Below are 26,852 nucleotides of genomic sequence, written 5' to 3' on the forward strand. Positions count from 1 at the left end.
GGCTGGTCGATCATTTGTAAAGTATTTCGACAGGGTCAAACTCAAATAGAAATGGATCTCTGTGGGGCATATTGACTTAAAAACCACAAATAACATCATCTATGTTGTTTATTTATTTTGTTAAACATTTCTTAATTACATTTTAATCTGGTTCTATGCTCTTGGGAGTTTGGCTGGCTGTACCAGCTGGCTTCTTTGAGTTTCATCCCTTTGAGGTACGTTACAATAGGGATTCCTTTTTGTGTATAGGTTAGACTAGAAGGCCAATGAAGTCCCTTCTGAATTCCAGATTCTGTGGTTCAATCATTCCCAAACACTTCCATTTGTGGTCATTTGGTCCTACTTGCCTCATCAGCCCTGGAGCGTACCCAGGGAATATTACAAGATAATAATTTCAGTGAGAAGGCCTCAAAGAAAAGAAAAGCTGAAATTGTTCTGGCTTAGAGATGGTTTATAACCTATCAGCTTAAGGCAGGAGGGAGGGTGACAAATGAAAATTGAGACTGGAAAAATCCCAGAAGCATTGCTGATGTGATCTTTCTTTTTTCTGCACCCTGGGATGGAATTCAGAAGAACAAGCAGCTCCAGCCCCTTTCCTCTCCTCAACTCCTTATGTGATCTTGGGAGAGTCATTTTCCCTTTCTGGCCCTGTTTCCCCAACATAAAAGTTTCCTTGGTTCCCTTCCCTTCTAGCTCTGCCTTTCCATATTCTATTCACAAGGTCCTTTTGAGCTTTGACATCATATGTACTAAAGGCCCTTCTAAATCTGATGTTCTGTCTCTGATAAGGGGCAGTGGCATTGTATTCCAGAAAGGAGGAGTTTCCTGGGATGGCCTGAGTTCAGTTAACACTGGGGTTTACAGCAGGTCACCCTGTCTAGGACCTACCAGATTTGCTTAAGCTTCTGGGAAGTCTGGGCAGCTTGAAACTGTCCAGGAGTTTGGGAGATGGGAACACAGCCAAGTCTTGGATATCTGTGAACAGATAAATGAAATCCACAGATCATCCCTAAAGCTATTACTTGGAGCCTCCCTACCATGCCTGTATAAGCTGCAGAATTGCCAATTTGTCTCTTTTCTTTCTTCTCTTCTCCCTTCCCTTTGCTCTCTCCTCTCTACCCTTCTTTTCTTCTCTCTTTTCCTATAACCCTTCTTCTTTCTTTTTCTTCCCTTAGCAAGGGACATAAAAATGGGTCACATGTAGGGAGTTCATCTTGCTGAATCTGAAGAGGGTCCAAGCTCCCTCCTCCCAGCCCTGGGAAAATGCTAATAAAGCCCCAGGCTACTTTATGGGGCATGGGCCCCAAACTTCCTGTTTATACTACTTAGGTCAGGTAGGATTGACCCTCAGACTGGATCACCAGCTCAGGAATTTGTAGGGGCAACTGTCACCCCAATGCATCGTGTACTGTGGCACTGGTGACCTTGATCAGAGGTGACCTCCCCAGAGGAAGGATGGGCATCCTTCGTACCTCTTCAGCAAGAGGGAGATACCTGTCTCTTGGTTGTCTTCTGAAACTGAATACCCCAACAAGAGACCAAAGCAACTCTCAGAAAAATATTTCTGAAAGCTGTACCTACTGATATCTCCACTTTTCCATGTATCTATATATCATCCACTTCCCAATTATCTAGACAAAAAAGCCTGTGCAGGAAGTCTCCAAGCCCAGGTAGAATCCTTGTAGCCCATCTGTGACTTGGAGAGTGAATCCCTGGACAAGAGCTTTGAGGATTGGCCAGAAGATAAAAGATCCGGAAAGAGGTGCTTGGACACAACATTCTGGGTCTCCCTTTTAGCCCCATTCATTTCTCTTATGTCATGATCTTCTTCAAAAACAAAGGACAAACACAGACAGAATTCAGGGAATTGTGTTTGATTTGAGTTTTGGATCTGAAGCTGGAAAGCTGAGACTGGAGATGGGGTTGGGGAGGTGGATTGTCCACATTTTCAAACTTTTGAGATGGGGAGACTTGGAACCCAGATTCCTGGGTTACATTTCTATTTTATCCCTGTGATAGTAATTCACATTTCTATAGCATTGTTAACATTTATAAAAATACTTCCCTCCAATGGAGGGAAGGGAGATTCAATTCAATTTCTGTGGTTGTTCAGGTCTGTGATTTCAAAGGTATAGGGGACACCCAGTGAGGAAATAACTTCTCTTAATGCAGCCCAGCAACTGTTCTTCATTTTATAGCCTTAGAGAGTTCCTGGTGATCCTAATAGGTTTGGTGGCTTACCCAGAGCATTACAGCTGGTGTGTGTCATATGGAGGTTCTGGATTCCAGATGTTCCTGACTCTGCAGTAGGTTCTCTACACCAACCCTCCTTTCTTGTTAAGTGCTACTTAGAGCATTTGGAGCTCGTATTGGTCTGATCAGTCACAGTCAGACATGCTGAAACTTCACTTTATCATGGTGATGTCATTTTGATCCTCTTCGAGAACAAGGCCTACAACCAACCAACCAACCAAGTATGAGACATTTGGCCAGGCTCTGGGGGTACAAAGGCAAAAAGGCAACAAATAATCTCTGCTCTTAATATAATCGATTTTATATAGTGCCTTAAGATATTCATAAATATCTCATTTTATCCTCACAGCAAACCCTGGGTGTAAGTGCTATCATTATCTCCATATTACAGTTGAGGAAACTGAGGCAGACATGGATTAAGTGACTTGCTCAGGGTCACACAGCTAGTAAGTGCCTGAAGCAGGACTTGAATTCCCATCTTTCTGGTTGTAAGCCAGGCTTTCTTTCCACTTCACCATCTACTTGACTCCCTCAGAGAGCTCTGTTCCATTGAGGAGATACAACATGTACAGGTATACATGAATCATATACAAAATGTTTATAAGGAGAGAATTTCTAATGTCTGGAAAGGCCTCATGAAAGAAAGGGAAATGGAGTAGTGGATATCGTATTGGATTTGAAGTCAGAACATCAGTGTTTGATTTAGTTTTACAGACAAAGGGGAACCCAGGTCTGACTCCAAGTCTTGTAGTCTTTTCCTTATTTTTTTGGAGACAATTGGGGTTAAGTGACTTGCCCAGGGTCATACAGCCCAGTACATGTCTGAGACTGGATTTGAACTCAGATCCTCCTGCCTCCAGGGCCAGTGTTATATCCACTGTGCCATGTAGCTACCTCTCTAGTAGTCTTTTCCTTCTGGACATATGTTCTTCCTGGGTCTTGTTTCCCCACCTCAAAAGTGGGTAAGAATTGGGATTTGTGGGAAATGATATTATGTGCAAATGGAAGAGGGAGTGATTACCCACTATGTAAAGGCAGCTCAGACACAGGGTTCCCCCTTTCTCAGCCCTTAGATGGTAGCATCAAATTTTCTGCACTGAAAGCCCTAAGAAATCATATTTTTCTTAGCCAGACAGCCAGACAGACAGCTGGACCCAAGGGCCTGCCTACAAAGCCCGGCAGGGAGGGATGAAGAAGCCCTTAGCAAACGTAAAATACCATGGAAACGCCAGAGCAACAGCTTCAGAGGTGAGCTGTGCCTCCGGAAAGAGACACACAATCACCCTCTTGAAAGTGGGGCCAGATGATTACCCGGCACTAAGTCATTTTACGTCCTTGAATCTGGGACTCAGAGCAATGGGGAGTGAAAGTTGGGCGGAGGACCTGAGAGAAGCAAATAATGAGAGGCTGAGATCCTGAGAGGGAGACCTAGGCAGTGAAAGACAAACACCACAAAAGACAGAGACCAAAAGGGAGACTGAGAGACAGAGACTCTGAAAGGAAGACCTAGGCAGTGAGAGACAAAAACCATGAGAGGCAGAGATACAGATGTGGTGAGACAATAATGGGGGATAATGAGAGGGAGATTCAGAGGCACAGATAAGAGACTGAGTCCCCAGAAGAAAGACGGGCATGGAAAGGCAGAGAGAACGAGAGACAAATCCAGTGCAACCTCAGCCAGAAAGCCTTTATTAACTGCTCACTATATGCAAGATGCCATGCTGGGGGATGGGGATGCAAAGACCTAATGAAGGAAAGGATCTGCCCTCTGAGAACCTTGCATTTCTTCTGGGGTTGGGGGTGAGTGGGCCAGGAGGATATAACATGAAAACAGATAAGTATACACATGATCATTTGAGGAGAGAGTGAGCATTAACAACCCGAAGGGGGGATCCAGAAAGGTTTTCTGTGTAGGAGAGGTTTGAAGGAAGCGAAGGATTCTAAGAGGCGGGGGTGAAGAAAGAGGAGGCAGAGACACTCGGGAGGCAGACCCAGAGAGAAAGCAAGAACATCTGAAAGTTTCATTTGCCTCAGTTGGTTTGGTAATCAGCAGTTATCACCCAAAATAAATTTTCCAAACCCTCTCTCTCTCTCAGCTGCCTCGATGCAAGATGTTACACGTGATTGGGGTTTTTGGGTGGAAGGGGGTGGGGGGAGAGGGGGCCTTCCATGGAGACAGGCAATGTGTGACTCATTATTTCCTCTCCTTGTTGCAGATGAGAAAAGCCAAGGTTGCCAGGACTGAAAAGCCCAGTAGGAAAGGAGACTGCTAAATAACAATTGGGCACAGAACTAGGTGGCTAGGGCTGCAGCGCTTGGCCCTCTATGGCTCCCAAGGAAAGCACTGTCTTCAGGTAGCTCTTCCAAAGCCAGGTCTCCTGACTTCCTTCGCCTGGGCTTACATTTGGAACCAGAGCTGCTGCTGAGCATCCAAAGCCCCCAAAACAGAATTAGCCTCCCTCAGTCCCTGGCAGAGGGACTGCCTAACACCAGGAAGGGAAAAGAGAGACGCCTCCCCTTTGGATACCTGGTCTTGGCTGTGGCTCCCTCTCCATGGTCTGCATCCCACTTAGGGGCACAGGAGGCTGCTGGGTCAGGCTGGGGTGAGGGTGGTTGGCCCCCCAAAAGTAGTACAGCCAAGAAAGGGCAAAGCCAGGAGGGAGCTAAGGAAAATAAAAGGGGAATGGCTACCTCAGGCCCCAAATACCCTCCCTTCCCTAATTACCCAGAGGAGAAACTAAGAAAAAATCAGGGTATTTCAGGCAAAGACAAAAGAATAAAAATAAACATTTCCATTTAACAGTTTACAAAGTGCTTTCCGCACCACAGCCTTGAGAGGCAGGACAAGGATTATTATCCCTATTTTTAATCACAGAATGTCAGTGCTGGGAGGGACCTTCGAACACAGAATGTGACAGGTGGGAGGGATCTTAGCTCATAGAAGGTCTGAGCTGGAAGTGTTCTTGAAACACAGAATGTTAGAGATTAAGGGATTTTAGAATATAGTGTTTCAGAATTGGGAGGGCTTTCAGAGCAGAGAAGGTCAGAGCTGGGTGGGCCCTTAGAACCCAGGATGTCAGAGTTGGGAGGGTCCTTAGAACACAGGATGTCAGGCTTGGGAGTGCCCTTAGAACTCAGGATGTCAGGACTGGGTGGGAGTCTTAGAACAGGGAATGTAGAGATGGGAGATGCCTTAGAGCATAGAATGTCAGAGCTGGGAGGGCCCTTAGAACCCAGGATGTCAGACCTGGGGAGGGCCCTTAGAACCCAGGATGTCAGGGCTGGGAGGGCCCTTAGAACCCAGGATGTCAGGGCTGGGAGGGCCCTTAGAACCCAGGATGTCAGGGCTGGGAAGGTCCTTAGAACCCAGGATGTCAGGGCTGGGAGGGCCCTTAGAACCCAGGATGTCAGGGTTAGGTGGGAATCTTAGAACAGGGAATGTAGAGATGGGAGATGCCTTAGAGCACAGAATGTCCAAATGAAAGAGATCTTGGAACAGAGTGTCAGAGGTGAGTCGGACAGGTCCCAGGACAGCTTGATGGGCACTTAGAAAATCACGTCCTGCGCTTCACAGAAGAGGAAACTTTTCGGAATGGAGATGTGATCGGCCTGAGGTAGCCTACAGGAAGGTTATCCTGAGTCTCCTTGATCCCACCAAATTTTCGCCCTCACTAGACCCTTTAGGGTCTCTGTCTGAGCCACAGACGCATCTGCGCTCCATCAGCTTGGGGCTGGGACCAGATCTGGCTTCTTCCTCTTCTCCCCGTGGAGGGCACTGCTGGGCAGCAGTTGGGAAGCTGGGGGCCTCTGGTCCCAGACTTGGCCCCCGAGGTCCTGGTTTCTCCCTCTGTGAAACGAGGGGAAGAGCCTCTTTCCTTCCTCTTCCATCTTCTTCCCCAATTAGGGCCCAGGGAGATGAAAGGAGAGCCTGGGACGCGTCCTAGTGTCCAGCGGCAGAAAGGGAAGCGGAGGGCGTGGCTCCGGTGGGGAGGCGGGGTCGTGAGGGGGTGGAGGACCGGGCAGGGCCGGGGGCGGGCAGTCCCCCAGCTGGGCTGGGGTGGCCCGGGGCGGGCTGGCGCGCGCGGCCATGCTGATCGTGTTCTTCGGTCTGCGTTTGCTGCTCGGGCTCTTCTTTATGCTCACAGGGGCGGTCAAGCTCGCCGAGTGTCACATCTCGGCCCAGGTGCAGGCGCAGATGGTGAGCGGCGGCCGGGGGCCGGGGGCGGTGGGCGCACGCCTGCCCAAGGAGCGCGGCGCTGCGCCCGGGGGAGGGTTGGGGGTCTCCAGGCTCCTCCGCTCCCACTGTACTCTATTGCAGACAAGCAGCCTTGGCCACCCTGGGAGCCCTCTGAGCCTGCGCCTGCGTGGATCCTTTAGCCCCTAAGAGGTCTGCCTATTTCAGTGGGGTGACCGAGAGGGGAGAGAAAGGGGTCGTCAGTCAAATGATGGGGTAGACGAGGCCAGGGCCACTGTCCCTCCCTCCAGGTGACAGGTGATCTCTGCCGGTGAACACTCAGAGAGAGGAGGAATTCTAGGACCATAGATTGAGAGTTGGAAGGGACCTCGGAGAGCATCCCCCCACCTGATTTTACAGATGAGAGAACAGAGGCTCAGTGACATCTCACCTGAGGTCACAATAGAGCCAAGATTTTAAACTCAGGTCCTATTACTTCGAGTGAATGTTTTGTACCTTTGCAAGCTTACAGAGCCCAAGAGTGTCAGAGGCAGAAGAAATTCTAGAATGAGTCCAATCAAGGTGGCACAGTGGATAAAGAGGTGTGCTTGGAGTCAGGAGGATTTGAGTCCAGATGTGGTCTCAGATACTAGCTGTGTGACCCCGGACAAGTCTCGTGGTTTCGGTGCTCTCACTTCACCTTGTAAAATGGAAATAATAAATAGCACAGGGTTGTTGTAAGGATCAAATGAGATAATGTGAAGCCCTTTGCCAATAGAAATATGGCTATAGAAAGGCTAACTATTATTATTAATCATTTTACAGTTGGGGATACTGACATTGAGTTAGGAGTTGATTTGCTCAGTGACAACTCCATACTCCTCACCAGGTAGGGGTCCCATGGGTATTAAAGACAGGTATAGGTATCTTGGGTCAGGTCTGTACAAATGACAGTAATGGATTTATCTACCTTCCTGGGAGACTGTGCTGCGGATGGAGTGGGGTTAGGATGTTTGATGAGAAAGGAGAAAGTGATAATCTCTACTCTCTTCCCTTCTTTCTCAAGACTCCTCAGCTAGGGAGCTGAATTCTGTGGCATCCCCTTCCCCCTGACCTCCTTGGTATTCCCCTTATAATATCACTCCTAGTCTTTGCATAGGCTGTTTCCCTGCCCCAACTTCCCCAACCCCCATTCCTGCAATGCTCTGGGGACTCACTTCACATCCCTACCTCTCTCTAGGACTTAGCTCAAATGCCATCTCTTACAGGAGACCTCCCTGCTTCCCACCTCTTGTTAGCACTGCCCCCTTCCCTCCCCAAGACTGTAAGGGCAAGAACTGGCTTTCTTAAAGATCTTTGTATCTATCCCAGTACCTGTCATAAACCTTTAATAAATTCTGGAGTGAATTCCCTCAAGTCTCTTGTCTTAGGGGTGATGGGGGTGGGGGCTGAGGGTAGAGTTCACCTTGGCCCTGTTGCTGATTTTAGTGATGCAAGAGCCCACACTTTAAATGAAGATGTGCCCCCTCTCCCTCTTCAAGGTCCTGGCCCTGTCTTACTCCAATGATGTTGAAAATAACTCTTGACTTCTGTTTAGCCCTTTACATAACTTTCGGGGTGTATTTATGATCCTCATAAAACCTCTGTAGGATAGGAGTTATTAATTCACATCTGAGAGATGAGGTAATGGGCAATATCCTTCATTTCTCACTGCCTCCTGGGTTCCATTGTGAGTTAAGCTGGGACTAGAACCCAGTTTGCTTGGCTTCCTGCTTAGTAATACACTGCTTCCAGGGGACCCCTCACAGGAAGAGAGGGTTTGCTCTCCTGTTCTTCAGAAGTTCTTGGGAAGGTCATTCCTTCTATGTTCCTTGGTGGGGAGTTTGGGGAGGGGAGGTAGAGATTGCCTTTCCCTCCCTTGCCACCTAATCACCTGGGCTTTGGCTTTCTTTCCCTGGCTTTGTTTAGGGGAGGATGTGGTAACCGGGCAGTGCAGGGAGTGGAAAGGGTCTGGCAGGACTGAGGATAGTTCACAATAGTCAGGTCTAGCAGCAGAGTTTAGCCAAGACAGATTAGTGGCCTTGGTGCTTGTTCCTTAGCAGAGGAAAGAGGTATTTAGTGGAAGGGAGTGATGGAGAAAGGGGAAGAAGCAGTTAGAAGTGGTCATTAGACTTCAGATATTCGTGGCATCTTCTGTGTCAGTATCTGGTACCAGCTCAGGAGGGCTTCTCAGGACCTTCTCTGTTTGGAAAAAGACCTAAATTTATTTCTTTTTTTTTTTTAAATTAAATTGGTTTTTACTGAAGATTATTGAAAATAACATTATCCATCTCTAAATGTCCCTAAGTCAAGGGGTCTTGAATATTTTTGTGTCATGGGCTCCCTTGAGTAAAGACCTAAATTTCTTAATTAAGGGGGGCTAATGATGGGGGGATGGTGGTGAGGTATCCAAGGGTTGGTAAGAACATGTTAGGTCACCTCAACCTTCCAACCTATCCTACCCCCAACTCTGTTGAAGTATCTTCAACTTCTACCTAGGACATATTAGCCAATATTTATGGCAGACTTGTCTGAGATCATTTGCATGGAGGAAGCCCTGAAACCAGGAGTCAGGAGAACTGGGTTCTAACTGCTAGCTCTGCCAATAACTCCATTTTTGACCTTGGTTATAGAATCCCGGAATATCATAGCTGGAAGGAAACTTAGATATAGCTTTAATACAGCGGTTCTCAAAGTATGAACACTGGACCCTAGGAGGCTTCCCCAGATCCTTTCAGAGAGTCCATATTTTATTTCTTATGTAGTAAATATCTCATGTGGTGTATTTCTCATATGGTAAATATGTAGATGTAACCTACATAAACCAAAGATCTTTGAATTCCTCAGTAATCTTTAAGAGTGTGAAGGGGTCCTGAGACCAGAAGGTTTGAGAACCTCTGTTTTAATACAAGCCCTCTCTGGGGAATCAATTTTTCCTTTAATTTTTCCCATCTATTAATATTCTTTCCTTCTGAAATTACTCTGTATTTCTTAGTATTTCATTTTCTGGAGAAGCATGGTGGCTAGTGTAGTGAACCTGAGAAAAGGAAGAACTTAATTCAAAATCCACCTTTGACACTTAATAGCTGTGTGATCTCTCTCGGTTTCAGATTCCCCATCTGTAAAATGGAGGCAATGAACCTTGTAGAACTTACTTCACAGGGTTGTTGTGAAGGCTGAAAGGAGATCATGTACATAAAGTGATTAGCAAACTTTCAAACTTTATATAAATGTCAATTACTATTATTGGTGACTTCCTGCTCCTGTTGTGTGGGTATACTCCAGGGCTCCCTCCTGAGCTTTCTCTTCTGAGTGTTTTCTCTTGGTGATCCCATCAGCTCCCATGGTTTTAGCTCTCAGATCTATGCCGATAACTCCCCAGTCTACCTATCCAGCCCATATCTCTTCTGAGCTCCAGCCCTGCATCTCCTCTGATATGTCCCATAGGTATCTTAAACTCAACATGTTCTAAACAGAACCATGAAATTTCTGTACCTCCCAAATTTACCCCTCCTCCTGACTTTCTCATTTCTCATAAATCTGGTTACCCAAATACACAACCCAGCTACCATTCTTAATTCTTGATGCTCATTTGAACAACGCTGCCCCACCTCACCCCCTTCCCACAGTCTATATACTGTGAAATCTTGTGGATTCTATCTCCTCCACATTTTTTTCATCCATTCCTTCCTCTCCACTAACACGACAGTCATCCCGGTTCATGCCCTTCTCATCTCTATGTGAACTATTACAACAGTCTCCTGATTTTTCTTCCTGCATCAAGCCTATGTACTCTCCAAAGCCATCATCCTCACAGCTGCCTAGTTGATATTCATAATGATAACAGTAGTCGCTGGCATTCACGTAGTACTTTAAGATTTGAAAGCATTTTACAAATTTATCTCATTTGATCTCACAACAAGTCTTGGGTGGTAGCTGCTCTGATTATCTCCATTTTGCAGATGAGGAAACCGAGGTAGACCACTTTATTCTCCTGCTTAAGTTTCCAAGGCAGAGCCATTCTCTAGAATATGAATAGGCAGTTTTCAAATGTAGAAGTTCAAGCTATCAACAAAATGCTCTATAACATTAATGAAAATTTTGAAATTCTACCCATCAGATTGATAAAGATGACAGAAAAGGAAAATGATTACTAGAGAGACTTGAAAAACAGGTGCACTATGGCATTGTTGGTAGAGCTGTGAATTTGTCCAGCCATTCTGGAAAACAGTCTGGAACTCTGCCCCCAAAGCTACTAAACTATGAATAAATCCTCCAAGGAGATCAAAAAGAAGAAGAAAAGGGGCCTATATCTTAAAATATTTATGGAGTTTTTATAGCGCATTTCTGTATTTCCTCCTCGCCCTTTTTGTTCTTTTTTGTGCATTTTAAAACGATATTCTGATCACCTTCTTTTCTTTGTCGTTTTTTTCTCCTTCCTTTTCTGGAATCCTTAACTTTCATCCTCTTTTCCCTCCTACCACCTTTCCCCTATTTAAAAAAGAAAGAAGAAAAACAAAATCTTGTTAATAAATATGCATAATTAAGCCAAACAAATTCCTGTACGGGCTAAGTCCAAAAATATGTGCCTCATTCTGCTCCTTGACATTATCTCTCCTTCAGGATGTGAGTAACTGGCTTTATCACTGGTCCTCTGGAATCTTGTTTGGTCGTTGCCTCCATCAGAGTTCTTAAGTCTTTCAAAGTTGTTTTTCTTTGCACTGTTGTTACTATTGTATAAATTGTTGTCCTAATTCTGCTCATTTTATTTCATCAGTTCATTCTCTGAAATCATCCCTTTTAATGTCTCTTATAGTATCATAATATTTCATTATATTTCATTACACTGATATGTAACGAATATATAATTCATACACAATATGTAACTGGTTCTGCTATTCCTAAATTGATGGATATTTCCATTTCTTTGTCACTATAAAAATTCCATAAATATTTTAAAATATAGACCCCTTTCTTCCTTTTTTGATCTCCTTGGACTACATGAATCAGTGTGTATGCTTTCACCAGAATGAACCCTGATGAGGTCAACGTAAGATTTTATGAAGATCCAGAGACCCTCATGATCAATGTACTGAAAGAGGACAAGCTTATAATTCTGGGTGACTTTAATTCAAGAGTAGGCATAGACTAGCAGATATGGTAGGGAGTCCTTGGGAAAAATAGAGTTGGAAATGGCAACAACAGTGGTCACTTACTACTGAAGACTTGTGCATCTCATGACATTCTCATCATCAACATTGTCTTCCATTTACCTAAACACAATAAACTTCATGGATGCTCTCTTACAGCAAACATTAATAGACTATGTAACTGTAAGGAGACACAACAGAGAGGATATGAGAGTGATGAAGGTGATGTGTGGCACAAAGTGCTGGATGGCTTAGACTTATCCTCTCCAAGCTAAATATTGGCAGCAGCCCCAAGGCAACATATCAACAGATACCAACTTAATATCAACAGATTAGGGTGCTTCAGCAGTTCATTGCTAACTTGGAGGAAAAGCTGAGCCAACACACATTTGGCAACAGTAGAGCAGAAAAGGAGTGAGCAGCTTTCAGAGATTTGGTGTGCAACACTGTTAATTACTCATCTGGGCCAGAACACTTGCAAACATCAAGACTGGTTTGATGAAAATGATGGGGAAATTCAGAAGCTGCTAAATGAAAAATCGAGAAATCCTCAGGGTTTATCAGCCGGATAGTTCATCCATCAAAAGTAAGGTGCAAGTGAAGCTTAGAGAAATGCAGGATTCCTGGTTCAGTAAGGAGACAGATGAAGTTCAGTTTTACATTGATAGTAGCAATCCAAAGTGCTTTTATCATGCCCTGAATGCGATTTATGGGCCAAAGACTTTTGGTGAATTTCAACTACTCAGTGCTGATGGAGCCACATTGATTAGTGATAAGGACATGATACTGGAGAGATGAATACTTCCACAACGTTTTGAATAGAACATCATCAAGCAGTGCTGAAACCATTGGCCATGTACCACAGATTGAAGTCAATCCCTCTTTCAGCTGAACTACCAACTAAAGAAGAGGTTTTGAATGCCATTGGGCTCCTCTTATGTGGTAAGGTGCCTAGTGCTGATTCTGTCCAGCTGAGATTTACAAGATGGGGGATCTATTGTGCATACAAAAGTTGACTGAAATTTTTTGTGTTATATGGCAAGAGGAGGTTATTCCCCAGGAGTTCAAGGGTGCCTTAATTATCCATTTCTATGAAAGAAAAAGAAATAGATTGTCCTGTTACAATCATGGGGAAGGGAGAGGGGTGTGTCCCTTATCTTAGTCATTGCTGACAAGATTCTGGCTAGAATCCTTCTTAATGGGCCTGATTCTTCTCCTGAAAGATTGTCATCTACCTGAGAGCCAGTGTGGCTTCAGAAAGGGCTGGGGAATGGTTAACATGGTGTTTGCTGCCCAACAATTTCAGGAGAAATGTCAGGAGCAGTACTGTCAGTCATGAAGGCTTGTGGCTTGTGGAAAATCATGGCAAAATTTGGTTGCCTGGAGGAGTTCATCAGTATTTCATGTCATTTTCAAGATGGCATACTTGCATGGGTTCTGGATAATGGACAATGCTTTTCTGCTATCCTAGCCACCAATGGAATGAAGCAGGGCTGTGTGCTTGCTCTCAAAAGCATGATGTTGTCAGATGCCTTCAATGAGGATTGAAATGGCATTAAGTCAACTACCACATTGATGGTAAATTATTTAACTTGAAAAGGCTACAAGCCAATTCTAAAATGGAGGGAGAGTTGATGTGTGGCTTTTTGGTTCTCAGATGATTGTGCATTCAATACAGACCCTGGGGATGAGATGCCACAAAATATGAATTGATTCTCTACTGTTTATGCTAATTTTTGCCTAACAATTAAGACCAAGAAAATAGAGGTTCTTCACTGGGCAGCATTGCACCAGTCATATGTAGAACCATCAGTTATAGCAAATGCAGAAATTATGAATATTCACTTAACTTGGCAATATACTTTCCAAGGATGTACACATAAATTATGAGGTTGACACACACATTACCAGAGCTAGCTCAGTGTTTGGGAGACTCTGAAGGAAAGTATGGGAGAGAAGAGGTATTAGGTTGTCTACCAAACTGAAGTTCTACAAAGCCATTGTACTGACCTCATTGTTGTATGCCTGTGAAACCTGGACAGTGTACCAGTGCCATGCCAGGAAACTGAATTGTCTTAGGAAAATTCTGAAGACTCCCTGGCATAATAAAGTACTAGACACTGAGGTACTTTCTCAGGTGAAGTACTCAAGCAGAGAGTACTATCATATTTCACCACATAATCATCACACCTTGTTTTTTCAGTCCAAAAATTGGTTTATAATCTTTCATCATTTAATTGTCACATGGTATAATTCTGTTCATCATGCTGTTTAAAAGATACAGCGCAGCAATGTATATGGACACAAGGATACATATGGCATATGGATATGCATTTATCTCTCATGCATTGCAACCCTGGAGCCTAGAATTCTCTGTGCATGTGCATTGTCAGTATATTTCATTTTTTAAAAATATATAATTTATTTATTTTCAGTTTTTAACATTCACTTCCACAAGAATTTGAATTCAAAATTTTCTCTCCATTTCTTCCCACCCCCCACCACAGGACAGCATGCACCCCATCCACTCCTTCCTCTAGTCTGTCTTTCCTTCTATTACCCTCCCTTCTTCCATCCCCCTTCCCTTCCATTTTCTTGTAGGACAAAATAGATTTCTATACCCCATTGCCTGTATAGCTTAATTTCCAGTTGCATGCTGAAACAATTTTTAACATTCATTCTTAAAGCTTTGAGTTCCATATTCTCTCCCTCCCTCCACACCCACCCTCTTTGAGAAAGAAAGCAATTCAGTATAGGTCATACATGTGTAACAATTCAAAGCACTTCTGTAATAGTTATGTTGTAAAAGACTAACCACATTTCCCTCTGTCCTATACAGCCCTTCACTTATTCCATTCTCTCCTTTGACCTGTCCTCCCATGATAGTGTTTGCTTCTGATTATCTCTTTCCCCAATTGGCTGTCCCTTCTATTATCTTCCCTCTCCTATCCCCTTTCCCCTTGCCTTCCTGCAGGGTAAAATAGATTTCCATGTACAATTGAGTGTGTGTTATTCCCTCCTTAAGCCAAATATCATCAGAGTAAGGCTCAATTATTTTCTTTCATGTCCTGCTTCTTCCCCTCCATTGTAGAAGCTCTTTCTTCTCTCTTGTATGTTAGATGATTTGCTACATTCTACCTCTCCCTTTCTCTTATTCCTAGTACATTCCATTCAACAGTAAATTTTATTATTTTAAGTATTCTATCTTTATATGCAGCTCACCCCATGTCCTCTATGTGTATATACACACATATGTACACACATGTACATATACATACCTATACACATATAACATACACACACATACATACTCATACACACCTACATATATATATTTCCTCTAACTACCCTAATACTGGAAAAGGTCTCATGAGTTACAAGTAATATCTTTTCATGTAGGAATGTGAACAGTTCAACTTTAATGAGTTCCTTAAGGCTTCTCTTTCTTGTTTACCTTTTCATGTTTCTCTTGATTCTTGTATTTAAAAGTCATATTTTCTATTCAGCTCTGGTTTTTTCAACAAAAATGCTTGGAAGTCCTTTATTTCATTGAAATTCCATTTTTTCCCCTGAAGTATTATACTGTTTTGCTGGATAGGTGATTCTTGGTTTTAATCCTATCTCCTTTGGCGTCAGGAATGTTATATTACAAACCCTTTGATTCCTTAATGTAGAAGCTGCTAAATCCTGTGTTATTCTGATTGTATTTCCACAATACTTGAATTTTTTCTTTCTGGCTGCTTGCAATATTTTCTCCTTCACCTGGGAATTCTGAAATTTGGCTACAATATTCCTAGAAATTTTCCTTTGAGATCTCTTTCAGGAGGTGATTGGTGAATTCTTTCCATTTCTATTTTACCTTCTGGTTCTAAAATATCAGGGAAGTTTTCCTTGATAATTTCTTGGAAGATGATGTCTGGATTCTTTTTCTGATCATGGTTTTCAGGTAGACCAATAATTTTTGAATTATCTCTCCTGGATCTATTTTCCAGGTCAATTGTTTTTTCAGTGAGATATTTCATATTGTCTTCTATTTTTTTCATTCTTTTGGTTGTGTTTTATAATTTCTTGATTTCTCATAAAGTCATTAGCTTCCATCTGCTCCATTCTAATTTTTAAAGAACTATTTTCTTCAGTGAGCTTTTGAATCTCCTTTTCCATTTGGTTAATTCTGCTTTTTAAAGCATTCTTCTTGTTGGCTTTTTGAACCTCTTTTGCCATTTGGGTTAGTCTATTTTTAAAGGTGGTTTTTTTTTCAGCATTTTTTAAGGTCTCCTTTAGCAAGCTGTTGACTTCCTTTTCATGATTTTCTTGCATTACTCTCATTTCTCTTTCCAATTTTTCCTCCATCTCTCTTTCTTGATTTTCAAAATCCTCTTTGAGCTCTTCCATGGCCTGAGATCACTGCATATCTTTTTGGAGGTTTTGGATGTAGAAGTCTTGACTTTTATGTCTTCCTCTGATAGTATGCTTTGTTCTTCCTTCTCTGAAAGGATGGAAGAAAATACCTTTTCACCAAGAAAGTAACCTGCTTTAGTCTTATTTTTTCCCCCTTTTTGGGCATTTTCTCAGTCAGTTACTTGAGTTTTGAGTTCTTTGTCAAGTGGAGGGTATATCTAGGGGCCTGTAAGTTCTCAGTTCCACCAAGGTGGCACAATCAAGAGAGAGGAGTTTACTCCTCTGCTGGTCTGTGCTCTGATTTGGAGCAACCATAAGCACTCTTTTCTGCCCAGGATCTGTGAGTAGGATTCCCTTTCCAGAGCCTCCACTAGCTCCACCACACCAGTGCTCCTTCTCACCCCCAGACCACCACTCAGGACTGAGACCCAGATTGGCTGCTTGATTCCTGCAGGGTCCTTAGGCCAAGGGCTCCAAAATTGGACCTGCCACCTTGGTGGGTGCTGCGCTGGGGCAGGGGTTGGGGCTGGACCATGCTTCTCTCTCACCCAGGTGAAAGAGCTTTCTCACTGACCTTTGAAGCTGTCTTTGGCATTTGTGGGTTGAGAAATCTGGGAACTGCAGCTGCTACCAATTTTGTACCCTGAAGCCTTCTCCAGTCCTGTCCATGCTGTGCAACCAAGGCTATGCTGCACTTCACTCTGAACCCAGTGTGATAGACTTTTCCTGTCAGCCTTCCAGGTTGTGTTGGGCTGGAAATCTCTTTCACTCTGTCGTTTTTTGACTTCTGCTGCTCTGGAATTTGTTTAGAGCCATTTTTTTACAGGTATTTTATGAGGTATGGGGGGAGAGCTAGAGCAGGTCCACCTTTCTACTCTGCCATCTTGTCTCCACCCCCTGTCAGTATATTTCTGAAAGTAGACTTGTGTGGTTTGTTTAGAGTTCTGCAGTGCTAATGGTATTGTCATTCAGCTCAATGAAAAGCTGTAGGCACAAGGGGAGCCTGTGGGCAGGTGAAGCTGCCATGTGATATGGTAAGTCATGTGATATGGTAAGACCTGCATCTTCCCAACTTTAACATATATTCACAAGTATTCCATGCATCCTAATCATGTACCAAAGATAGTTTAATAATAAATTATTTTTAAGTAATACTGAAGTAAGCTTCATATAATGGTCGTACTCCACTTTTGGACAAAAAATTTGGCATAAAATCAGCGATGATTATGTGGTGAAATATGGTACTCCAATGGACTGATCATGATGTTCAAATGCCTAAAAGACTATTTTATGGGAACTCATACAATGTAAGTATGTGATCAGAAGAAGTGATACAAGGACACTCTCATGGTGTCTCTCAAGAACTTTGGAATCAGTTTTAAGACTTGGGAGATACTGGCACAGGACTGTGTAGTATGGTGTGCCCACATCAAAGAAGACACCATGCTATATGAATGAAGTAGGACTGCAGTAACTCAAAAGAAATGTGAGATGCACAAATTTAGAGACATCTCCACTCCAAATGTTCATGTGCACCCTTTGTTCCCCATCTATGGTAGGTATGAGCTCTTTTCACCTGATCAGTCGTAGTTGGACACTCTTTGACCCCAACATAGCGATACCATTTTGGTCCTCTTGGAGAGTGAAGGACAATTGCTTTGAGGATAACTAGAAATGCCTTTTGGGAGATTGACGAGACTTGACAATTTGGCTCCATCTTACCTTTCTTGGCTGATTATCTATTACTTCTCCAAGCTACAACTGGATTGTTCTACTTGCTGTTCCCCATACATAACTTTCTATTTCCCCTGTACATGTCTTTGCACAGACTATACCAGGGGTATACTGGTAAATATTTAACAACTGACTATCCACCTCCATCCCCCCAAAAAAGGACACAGGACACTCTTTGTTTTTGTTTAATCTGCATTATTAATGGTTTTTCTTTATTTTCTTAAGTCTAGAAAATCAACAAAACAATAAATCAAGCCCTGATTTGTAGCATATTCTGATTTCCAAGGCGTAAATGCTCATACTATAAATTTAATAATTTGCCGGACCAAGCTACCTCCAGCACACTTCTGGCTATATACCCGATGCCTCACATTCTTTTCTTCCTCACCTCCAATTTTTGAAACCCAAAGTTTTTTCCTGTGAGGTAGAACCCATCATCAGATTGGCAGTGTTGACAAAAAAAAATGGAAGATGACAAATGTTTGAGGAACATTAAGAAAACAGGCACATTAATACACTATTGTGAAGCAATGAATTGGTCTAGCCATTCTGGGAAGTAATTAGGAACTATTCCTTCAAAGATACTAAATTTTGCATATTCTTTGATAATGTTAGCTCTTATATGATGCTTTAAAATTTGCAAAGCACTTGATTCTCACAACAGACTTGGGAGATAGGTACTATTACCCCTTTTTACAGATGAGGAAACTGAAGCTGAATGGTTAAGTGATTGGCCTAGGGCTATAAAGCTAGTAAGTATTTGAGGCTGACATTTGAGCTCAGATTTTCCTGATTCTAAATCTAGCTCTCTTACTTACTGAGCCACCTAGCTATCTGTAACACTGCTATAAAGCCCATAACCCAAAGAGATCAAAAAAAGAGGAAAAAGGTCTACATGTAAAAAATATTTATAGCACCCCTTTTGTGGTGGCAAAGAACATCAATTCAGAACTGTCTGAACTGATTATGAATGTAATAGATTATGTTGTAAGAAATGAAGAAGGAAATGGTTTCAGAGAAGTTTGAGAAGACTTGTATGAACTGATGAAGAGTAAAGTGAGCAGAACTAGGAGAATGATTTACATAGTAAATTCAGCATTATAAAATTGAATGATTTTGAAAGACTCAATAACTCTGGTGAACATAGTGATCGACCATGATTCCAGAGGATCAATAATGTTTCCCACCTCCTGACAGAGATGGACTCAGAGTCAGGGTGCAGAATGAGATATGTTTTTGGACATAGTTACTGTGGGAATTTTTTTTGTCTATATGCATTTGTTAAAAAGAGTTTTCCTTTTCCCTTCAACTTGGAAGTAAGGGAAGTAGATGGGATGATGAAAAATAAAAAAGAACTCCCTAACATTTTTAAGGCTTAACTCAGGCATCAGCTCCTTAAAGAGACCTTTCCTGTTTTCTCCCAGTTGTTATATTCCCCTCCCCCAATACTTCGCATTCATTGCACATATTTTTATTTATATATATTCTCTGAAAATTGTGAACATGTTGTACTCCCTTCCCCCCCCCCCCGAGAATGTCAATTCCTTGATGTCAGGGAATGTCATTTTTATCATCATATCCCCTTGTACTTAGTAGTTGCTTAATTGTGGTTTATCGAATTGAATGGGGAGGTTAAGCTAGATGATCTCTTAAGATTCCCTTTGACTCTTTCATTCTATACACCTGCAGTGTGCATGATGTGGTCCTTTGGCTGACCAACGTGTTTTTTTTTTACTTAGTGTCAACTAGGTGTAATGGTTAGAACATGGGTCTAGAATTAGGAAGACCTGAGTTCAAATTCAGATTCAGATATTCATTAGTTGTATAGTCAAGGGCAAATCACTTGACCTCTATTTCCCAGTTTCCTTATCTATGAAATGGAGATAATAATAGTCCTTACCTCCCAGCTTTGTGGTGAGGATCAAATGAGATAAACAATTGCAAATCACTTAGCACAGTGCTTGGCACATAGTAAACACTATATAAAGTTAGCTCTTCTTCTTCTTCTCATACTCCTCCTCCTTCTTTTCCTTCTACTCTTTCCTCTTCCTCTTCTTCTTCCTCTTCATCATCATCATCTTCTTCTTCATGATCATTGTGATCATCATGATAGGCAGTTAGGTGGTAGGGTGGATAAAGTGCTGGACTTGGAGTCAGGAAGATCTGGGTTCATATTCAGTGTCAGACACTTATTAACTGTGTGCTTCTAAGCTAGTCACTTAACCTCTATCTTGCTGAGTTTCCTCATCTTCCTCATCTTGCCTCAGTTTTCCTCATCATAAAATGGGGTTAATCATAGCTATCTCCCAGGATTTTTGTGAGGACCAAATGAGATGATGTTATATAATGAGCTTTGCAAACCTTAGCCTTTATCCTATTATGTTAGTTGTAATCCCAAGATTGCCCTTATTATTAGCTATAATCATCATGAAACTTTATCCATTGATGCTATGTTGGCCAGTATCCAGTGAGAACTACATACTATACCAAACTGCTCCCTGACTTCGTAATTTTATAGGCTCAATGCAGACCCAACTAGAAAGAATTCCTTAATAACAGGGTAACAGAAGGGCTCTATCATCAGCCCTGTGCTAGCCATGGTAGATAAGGACAGCGATGACATAGTCAATTGTATCTACAGATGTCATGAAGTTTGATGGGAGAACTAATGTATTGAATTGTAGAATTGTGATCCAGAAAGACTGTGAAAGACTTGAATCCATGAGATAAAATTTAATAGGATTATAAAATGTGGCACATTTTTTTTTTCAAAAGTGAATTGAACAAGTGCAAATTTAGGGTAGGGGAGATCTAGCTTAATTAGGTAATGAATATGAAGCAGACCTGAGACTTTTAGAAGTGTAAGCTCAATATAAGTCAACAAGGTGACATGGCAGGCAAAAAGAAATAACTCTATTAAAATTTTTTTGGCCTATACATGTTTTCTTTGATGTAGAAAATTCCCAAAGAGGAAATTCCTTAGCCAATTTAAATCAGTAATAATTCTACAGTCTGTCTACAGTCTGTTCCACTGTATTAGAGAGAGTTGCTTGGGGACACTAGATGGTTGAGTGGCTTGTTCATAGTCAGTCACACAGCCATTATAAATCAGAGGTGGGATTTGAACACTAACTTCAAGGACAATTCTACAGACTTACTGAAACTTTGGTTAATAATAATGATAGTTAGCATTTTCATTTTCCATTTTAGGAGGAACTTTCAACAAATTGGAGTTTATGTAGAGGAGGGAGCCCTGGAGAGGCCTGATGAGTGTGTCCCATGAGAATCAATTGAATGAACTGGGATGTTTATTCTGGAGAAGAGAACAATAGGGGGATAAGGAAAAAATTATGGGTTCTGGCTCAGGGAAGGGGACATGATAGCTATCTTCAGGTATTAGGAGGACTGTGGTGGGAGTGAGATTTGACTTGTCTTCCCTGATACAATGAAGACCTTTGAAGGCAGAGACTTTTTTTTTTGGCTTACTTAGGACAGTTCCTGGTATCTAGTAAGTATTTGTTGATTGATAGATTGCTATACTTGACTCCACAGGGCAAAACTAGAAGAAAGGGGGAAAGTTTGAGAGGAAGGGAGATTTCAGTTTCAAATAAGGTGGCACTTTTAAACCACCAGAAATGTCCAACAGTGGAACAGCCTGCCTCTGGAGTAGCACTTTTCTCCAGCGTCCTTAAACTTGTTTGAGCAGATGCTCCAGCATTGTGTTAGAGACACAGTAAAAGGGATTCCTACTCAGGTATGAGTTAAAACTGCAGGTCCTCTGAGGTCCCCTCCAACTCTGATTCAAGATAGAAGCAGATGACCAATTCAGAACCTGATAGGAATACATATTATAAACCTTAAAGTGCAGAGTAAATATGAGAAAAGGCAATAATAGTAGTTGTTGGCACTGTCAAATGTCTCAGTGTCAGAAGTGGGTATGGCTTAATCAATGGAAATGATTTTGAAGAGGGTGAATTAGTATGTGCTTTGCTGCTGCACCCTAAGATCTATGAGACTTTTAAAGCCATCTGATATGTAACTGAAACCTATGTGTTGTCCCTCTTGTTTCACCAGTTAGAATGTGAGTTTCTTGAGGACAGGAACTATCTTGTCTTTCTATTTATATCCCCAATGCTTAGCACAGTGCTTTTTTATTCATTTATTCATCCTTGTAGTACCCATTTCCACAGATGGGAAAGACACTCAGATCACAGAAATATGGAGGGCTTTTTCCTCTCTTCCTCTCTCATTTTCCCATCCATGGCAAGCTGCCCCAATGGACTCCCAGGATTGTATTAGCAGCCAGGGCTCTCAGTGCATCTTCATTGACTATTGATGGTCATTCCTTGTCTCTTCTAGAAGGCTCAAATGGTGCAGTTTGCTGAAGTGTTACATTTGAAGGCCATGGGCTACAATCCAGATCCTATGGACCTTCTGATTATAGTGGGCTGGGTCGAACTTGTGTCTGGTCTCCTATTGGCCATAGGACCCCCCTTGCTACAGGAGCTCAGCGGCATTTTGCTCACCTTGCTTATGATAGGTAAGCTGGGGCTAGGGCTGAAGTTTGGTTGGGACTGTGACCCAAGCTTGAGGCTGGGTGATGGGCACTGGGCTCCTCTTCCTCTTTCCCACTCCCCAGGGTCAGGAACCTGTCCTTTTTTTAATTCACATTTATATTATTTTATTTTTTAATTATTAATTAATTAATTTATTTTAAGTTGTCAACATTCATTTCCACAAAAGTGAGTTCTGAATTTTCTCTCCATCTCTCCCCTCCCCCCACCCCAAAACACCAAGCATTCTGATTACCCCTATCTCCAATCTGTCCTCCCTTCTAACATCCCTCCCTTCCTTTATCCCTATCTTCTCTTTTGTCCTGTAGGGCCAGATAAATTTCTGTACTCCATTACCTGTATTTCTTATTGCTCAGTTGTATGCAGGAACAATATTCAACATTTGAGGAACCTGTCCTTTTTGAGAACCTGGGAAAGGGATGTGTGTGTGTGTGTGTGTGTGTGTGTGTGTATGTGTGTGTGTATGTGTTTTCCCTTAGCCTTTGGAGTGACCTTTCCTGTCTCCCCCACTCTAAACCCTCTAGGGTTTAGGTCAGGAGTTCTTAACTTGAAGTTTATGAATTTGTTTGTTTAAATATTCTTTTTTTTCCTAATTTTTTTATTTTCAGTTTTCAACATTCACTTCCATAAATTTAAAATTTTCTTCCCCTCCTCCCCCCTCCCCAAGATGGCATGTTGTTTAAATATTCTGATAATTTTAGTTCGATATAATTATTGTATTGATTATGTTATAATTATATTATAATATTGTATTGATATAATGTAATATTATATTATTACAATAATTTCCTCTGTAATCCTATGTATTTTATGCATTGAAAAATATTCTGGGAAGGGTTCCATAAGCTTCATCGGACTGTCCAAGGGGTCAAGGACACAAAAATGGTTAAGAAGCCCAGATCTAAGCTGAGGTTCCTGAGCTTCATGTAATTTACAGCTATGGCTACATTCTTTTATTTTTGTGTCTCCCCCATTTATTTATTTATTTATTTTTAACATTCATTTGCAATTTTGTTTTGAGTTTCGAATTCTCACACTCCCTCCTGCCTCTCATTCACCTATTGAGAAGGAAAGTAGTAATATTATATCAATTATAAAGCTTATATTTATTTTTTAGTGTCAGCCCCTCTGACACAGACCAGGTCTCTGGGAACTCCTAGTTCCTCCTCTGTCCCTCCAACTTTACTCCTCTGATTGTCTCCTGGCTGAGGAGGGAGAAGGACCAGGGACTTTTTGTGACTCTTTTTCCTCCCCAGACCTCTAACTGTGGTCCTCCTTAGTGCTGTTCTTGAGAGACAGATCTGGTAGGGGGTAAATTAGATCACTGGACAGGGGGTCAGAAAGACCTGTCATAGCCACTCTGTCATTGAGTGGCTATGTGACCTTGGGCAAGTCTCTCCCACTCTCCTCAGGTTCATTATCTATAAAATGAGGACAATAGTCTCACTACTTTCTTTCCTGAGCTCTTATGAGACTCTGGGTAGATTGTGAATATGACTTGTCAGTGTGAGCTATTGTTTCTGCACCTGAGACCAGAGACTACTATTTTGGTACTTTGCCCCTTCCCATTGCTTATTAAGAATGCTTGGCACAGGTCGTGTTGACTTGACTTTTACTCACCAAAATTTCCCCCAGCATTTCTCCTTTTTTCCCTCCCAGAGAGCCACCCCATATATAACACTATTTTTAAAGACAAAAGAAGGATAAGAAAAAGAAGAGAAAAAAATTCAGCAAAACTGATCAATACATTAAACAAATCTGGAAATATTCGCCAGTGTACCACTGTGGTACATTGGTACTTCTGCAAAGGGGTGGAATGGGAATGTCTTCTCCTGTATCTTTGAAGCCATGTTTGTTCTTTATAATTTTGCATCACTGATGCAAAAAAGCGAATTTGCATCATTCTCTTTTGGTTGGGTTTTTTTTTTTTTGGTGATTCTGTTTACTTCTTTATGCGTCTGTTCACATAGCTCTTCCCATGCACCTGTGTATTCATCATATTTGTCATTTCTTATGGTTCAGTAACATTCCATTACAATTATGTGCCAGAGTTTGCTTAACTATTCCCCAATCAATAGACATCTACTTTATTTACACAATGCTTTGCTATCACAAAAAAACAATGATTCTTTTAAGAGATTTTGGGCTTATATAGAGATACAATGAAATGTAAGGACTTTCTTCTTGTCAGTGGCCCCCTTGGGCAAAACCTGATAGTGGAATTTCTGGGTCAAAGGGTCAGGACATTTTAATTAATTAATTTGCCTTATTTCAAGTTAGATTACAAAGTAGGTATATTTCTTCATAGCTCCATCAACATTATACAGTCCATCCAACATCCATTATTTCCATCTTCTGTCAACTTTGCCAATTTGTAAGACGTGAGGTGAAATCTCAGGATTGTTTTGATTTTCAATTCTCCTATTATTGGTAATTTGGAGAATTTTTTCATATTATTATTAATAGTTCATAATTCTTTTGAGAACCATTTGTTCTTAACCTTTGACCATTTATCTATTTGAGAATGGCTTTTGGTCTTGCATACAGTATATATCTAATAAGTGTTTATATGTCTTGGATACCAAACGTTATCACAGAAATTTGATACAAAGATTTTTTCCCCATTCTACCACTTCTTTTCTTATCCTAAATATATTAATGCTATCTGTGCAGAAGCTTTTCAGTTTCAAGTAATCAAAGTCATCTATTTTTTCTTCTATGATTGCCTTTATCTCTTCTTTGGTTAAGAATACATCTCCTAGCTGTCAACTGGTATAAGTACTCTGGAGAACAATTTGGAACTATGTACAGAGGGCTATAAAACCGTGTATACCCTTTGACCCAGCAACACCACTACTAGGTCTGTATCCCAAAGATGTTGGAGAAAAGGGAATAGGACCTAGTTGTACAAAAAATATTTACAGCAGCTCTTTTTGTGGTAGCAAAGAATTGGAAATTGAAGGATTGTACATCAATTCGGGAATGACTGAACAGATTGTGGTATGTGATTGTGATGGAATGCTATTGTGCTATAAGAATGATGAGCAGGATGGTTTCAGAAAAACTTGGAAAGACTTACATGAACTGATGCAAAATGAAGTGAGCAATAACAGCTACATTTTAATGATGATCAATGTGAAAAACTTAGCTGCTCTGATCAAGACAATGATCCAAGACAGTTCCAAAGGACCCATGATGAAAAATGCTATGCACCTCTAGAAAGAGAACTGATGAACTGAGTGCAGACTAAAGCATATTTTTTCCCACTTACTTTATTTTCCTTGCTTTTTTGTGTTTTTTTGGCAACATGGCTAATAAGGAATTATGTTTTGCATTACCTCATATGTATAATTGATATCATATTGCTCCATGAGTGAGGGAAGGGTAGATAGGAGAGAGAGAATTTGGAACTCAGAATTTTAAAAAATGAATGTTAAAATTTTTTTTAAAAAGATAATTGGGAAATATTTAATGAAATAACTAAAAACATAAATGAAAAAAGAATGCATCTACCCACAACTGTGAGAGGTATATGACCTGCTTCTCTTCTAATTATTTTATAGTGTGATTTTAAGTATTCAGGTCACATATACATTTAGAATATATGGTGGAATAGGGCATAGAGTGTTGATCTAAGCCTAATTTCTTCCAGGCTGCTTTCCAGTCTCTCAGCAGTTTTTTCCTAAGTAATTTACATTTTCCAATTTTTCAAATGCTGGCTTATTGAGTTCTGTGTTATTATTTCTTCCTTCTCCAGGTACAGTTTACAACTTGGTGCTGCTGAAGGAGTCTGTGACTACATGTGCACCCCCATTTCTTTGCCTGGGACTCCTGCTTCTGCTGGATACCCGTGGCTGTCAGGTGTTATGAGTCAAGGCCAAGGCTGAGGGAAGGGTTGGAGAGGTAGCAGGAGAATGGGGAGAGAGAGGTACAGGGTCATCATTGGGAGCTGGATGATCATAGAGAGGTGGGGATAGAAGCACCTCTGGACTGGAGGTCTGACCTCCGTCTCATGTAGATTTGATGGCAAGGACATATTTGGAACATGCAACTACATAAGAGTCCAGCCTTGGACACTGAACTAGCTGATTCTGGGTTTGCTTTATTCTTTCACTGCCCTGGGGACCAGTCCCCGATGCATTCTCTCATCTGTGTGTGGGAGAGGCTTCTTTGCCTTCTCTAGCTCATGCTTCTTGGGTTGCCTTCTACTTCTTCCCCCCCACACCCCTCACCGTTTTTAAGGGTAGTTTGCATGTACATATTAGTTTCCCTTATTCTGAGTCTACTCAATATGAAGAAATTCAGCATTGGCAAAGCAGGGCACTGACTCACTTTGAAGAACTGAAAACCTCCCACTTAAGGAATTCTCAGGCTTCCTTCCCATATGACAAGATGGGCATTTAATGGCAAAGTATCATATTATGGCAAAACCCTGAAAACTCTTTAAGTTTTCAATCAGAAAGGAGAAAATCAGGGAGCCTAGAGATGGAGAATGGAAATCATCATTGGGCATTCAAAGAGAAAGAAGGA

General features: G+C 41.7%; 1 protein-coding gene across 2 annotated transcripts; it reads left to right on the forward strand.

Annotated features, from left to right (window-relative positions):
• The first annotated feature begins 6,277 nt into the window (after positions 1-6,277).
• TMEM35B (transmembrane protein 35B) lies at positions 6,278-26,408 on the forward strand. 2 transcript variants are annotated; one of them, XM_072610092.1, is made up of 3 exons: positions 6,278-6,451; positions 22,111-22,288; positions 26,080-26,408. In XM_072610092.1, the coding sequence occupies exons 1-3, from the start codon at positions 6,341-6,343 to the stop codon at positions 26,190-26,192; spliced, it is 402 nt and encodes a 133-aa protein (XP_072466193.1). In that variant the 5' UTR covers positions 6,278-6,340; the 3' UTR covers positions 26,193-26,408. The 2 variants fall into 2 exon arrangements, with proteins under 2 accessions (XP_072466193.1, XP_072466192.1); XM_072610091.1 differs by having other exon boundaries at positions 6,279-6,451; positions 22,108-22,288.
• Positions 26,409-26,852: the final 444 nt, after the last annotated feature.

Source organism: Notamacropus eugenii, chromosome 5 (assembly GCF_028372415.1).
Source record: "Notamacropus eugenii isolate mMacEug1 chromosome 5, mMacEug1.pri_v2, whole genome shotgun sequence".
NCBI classification, from domain to species: domain Eukaryota; kingdom Metazoa; phylum Chordata; class Mammalia; order Diprotodontia; family Macropodidae; genus Notamacropus; species Notamacropus eugenii.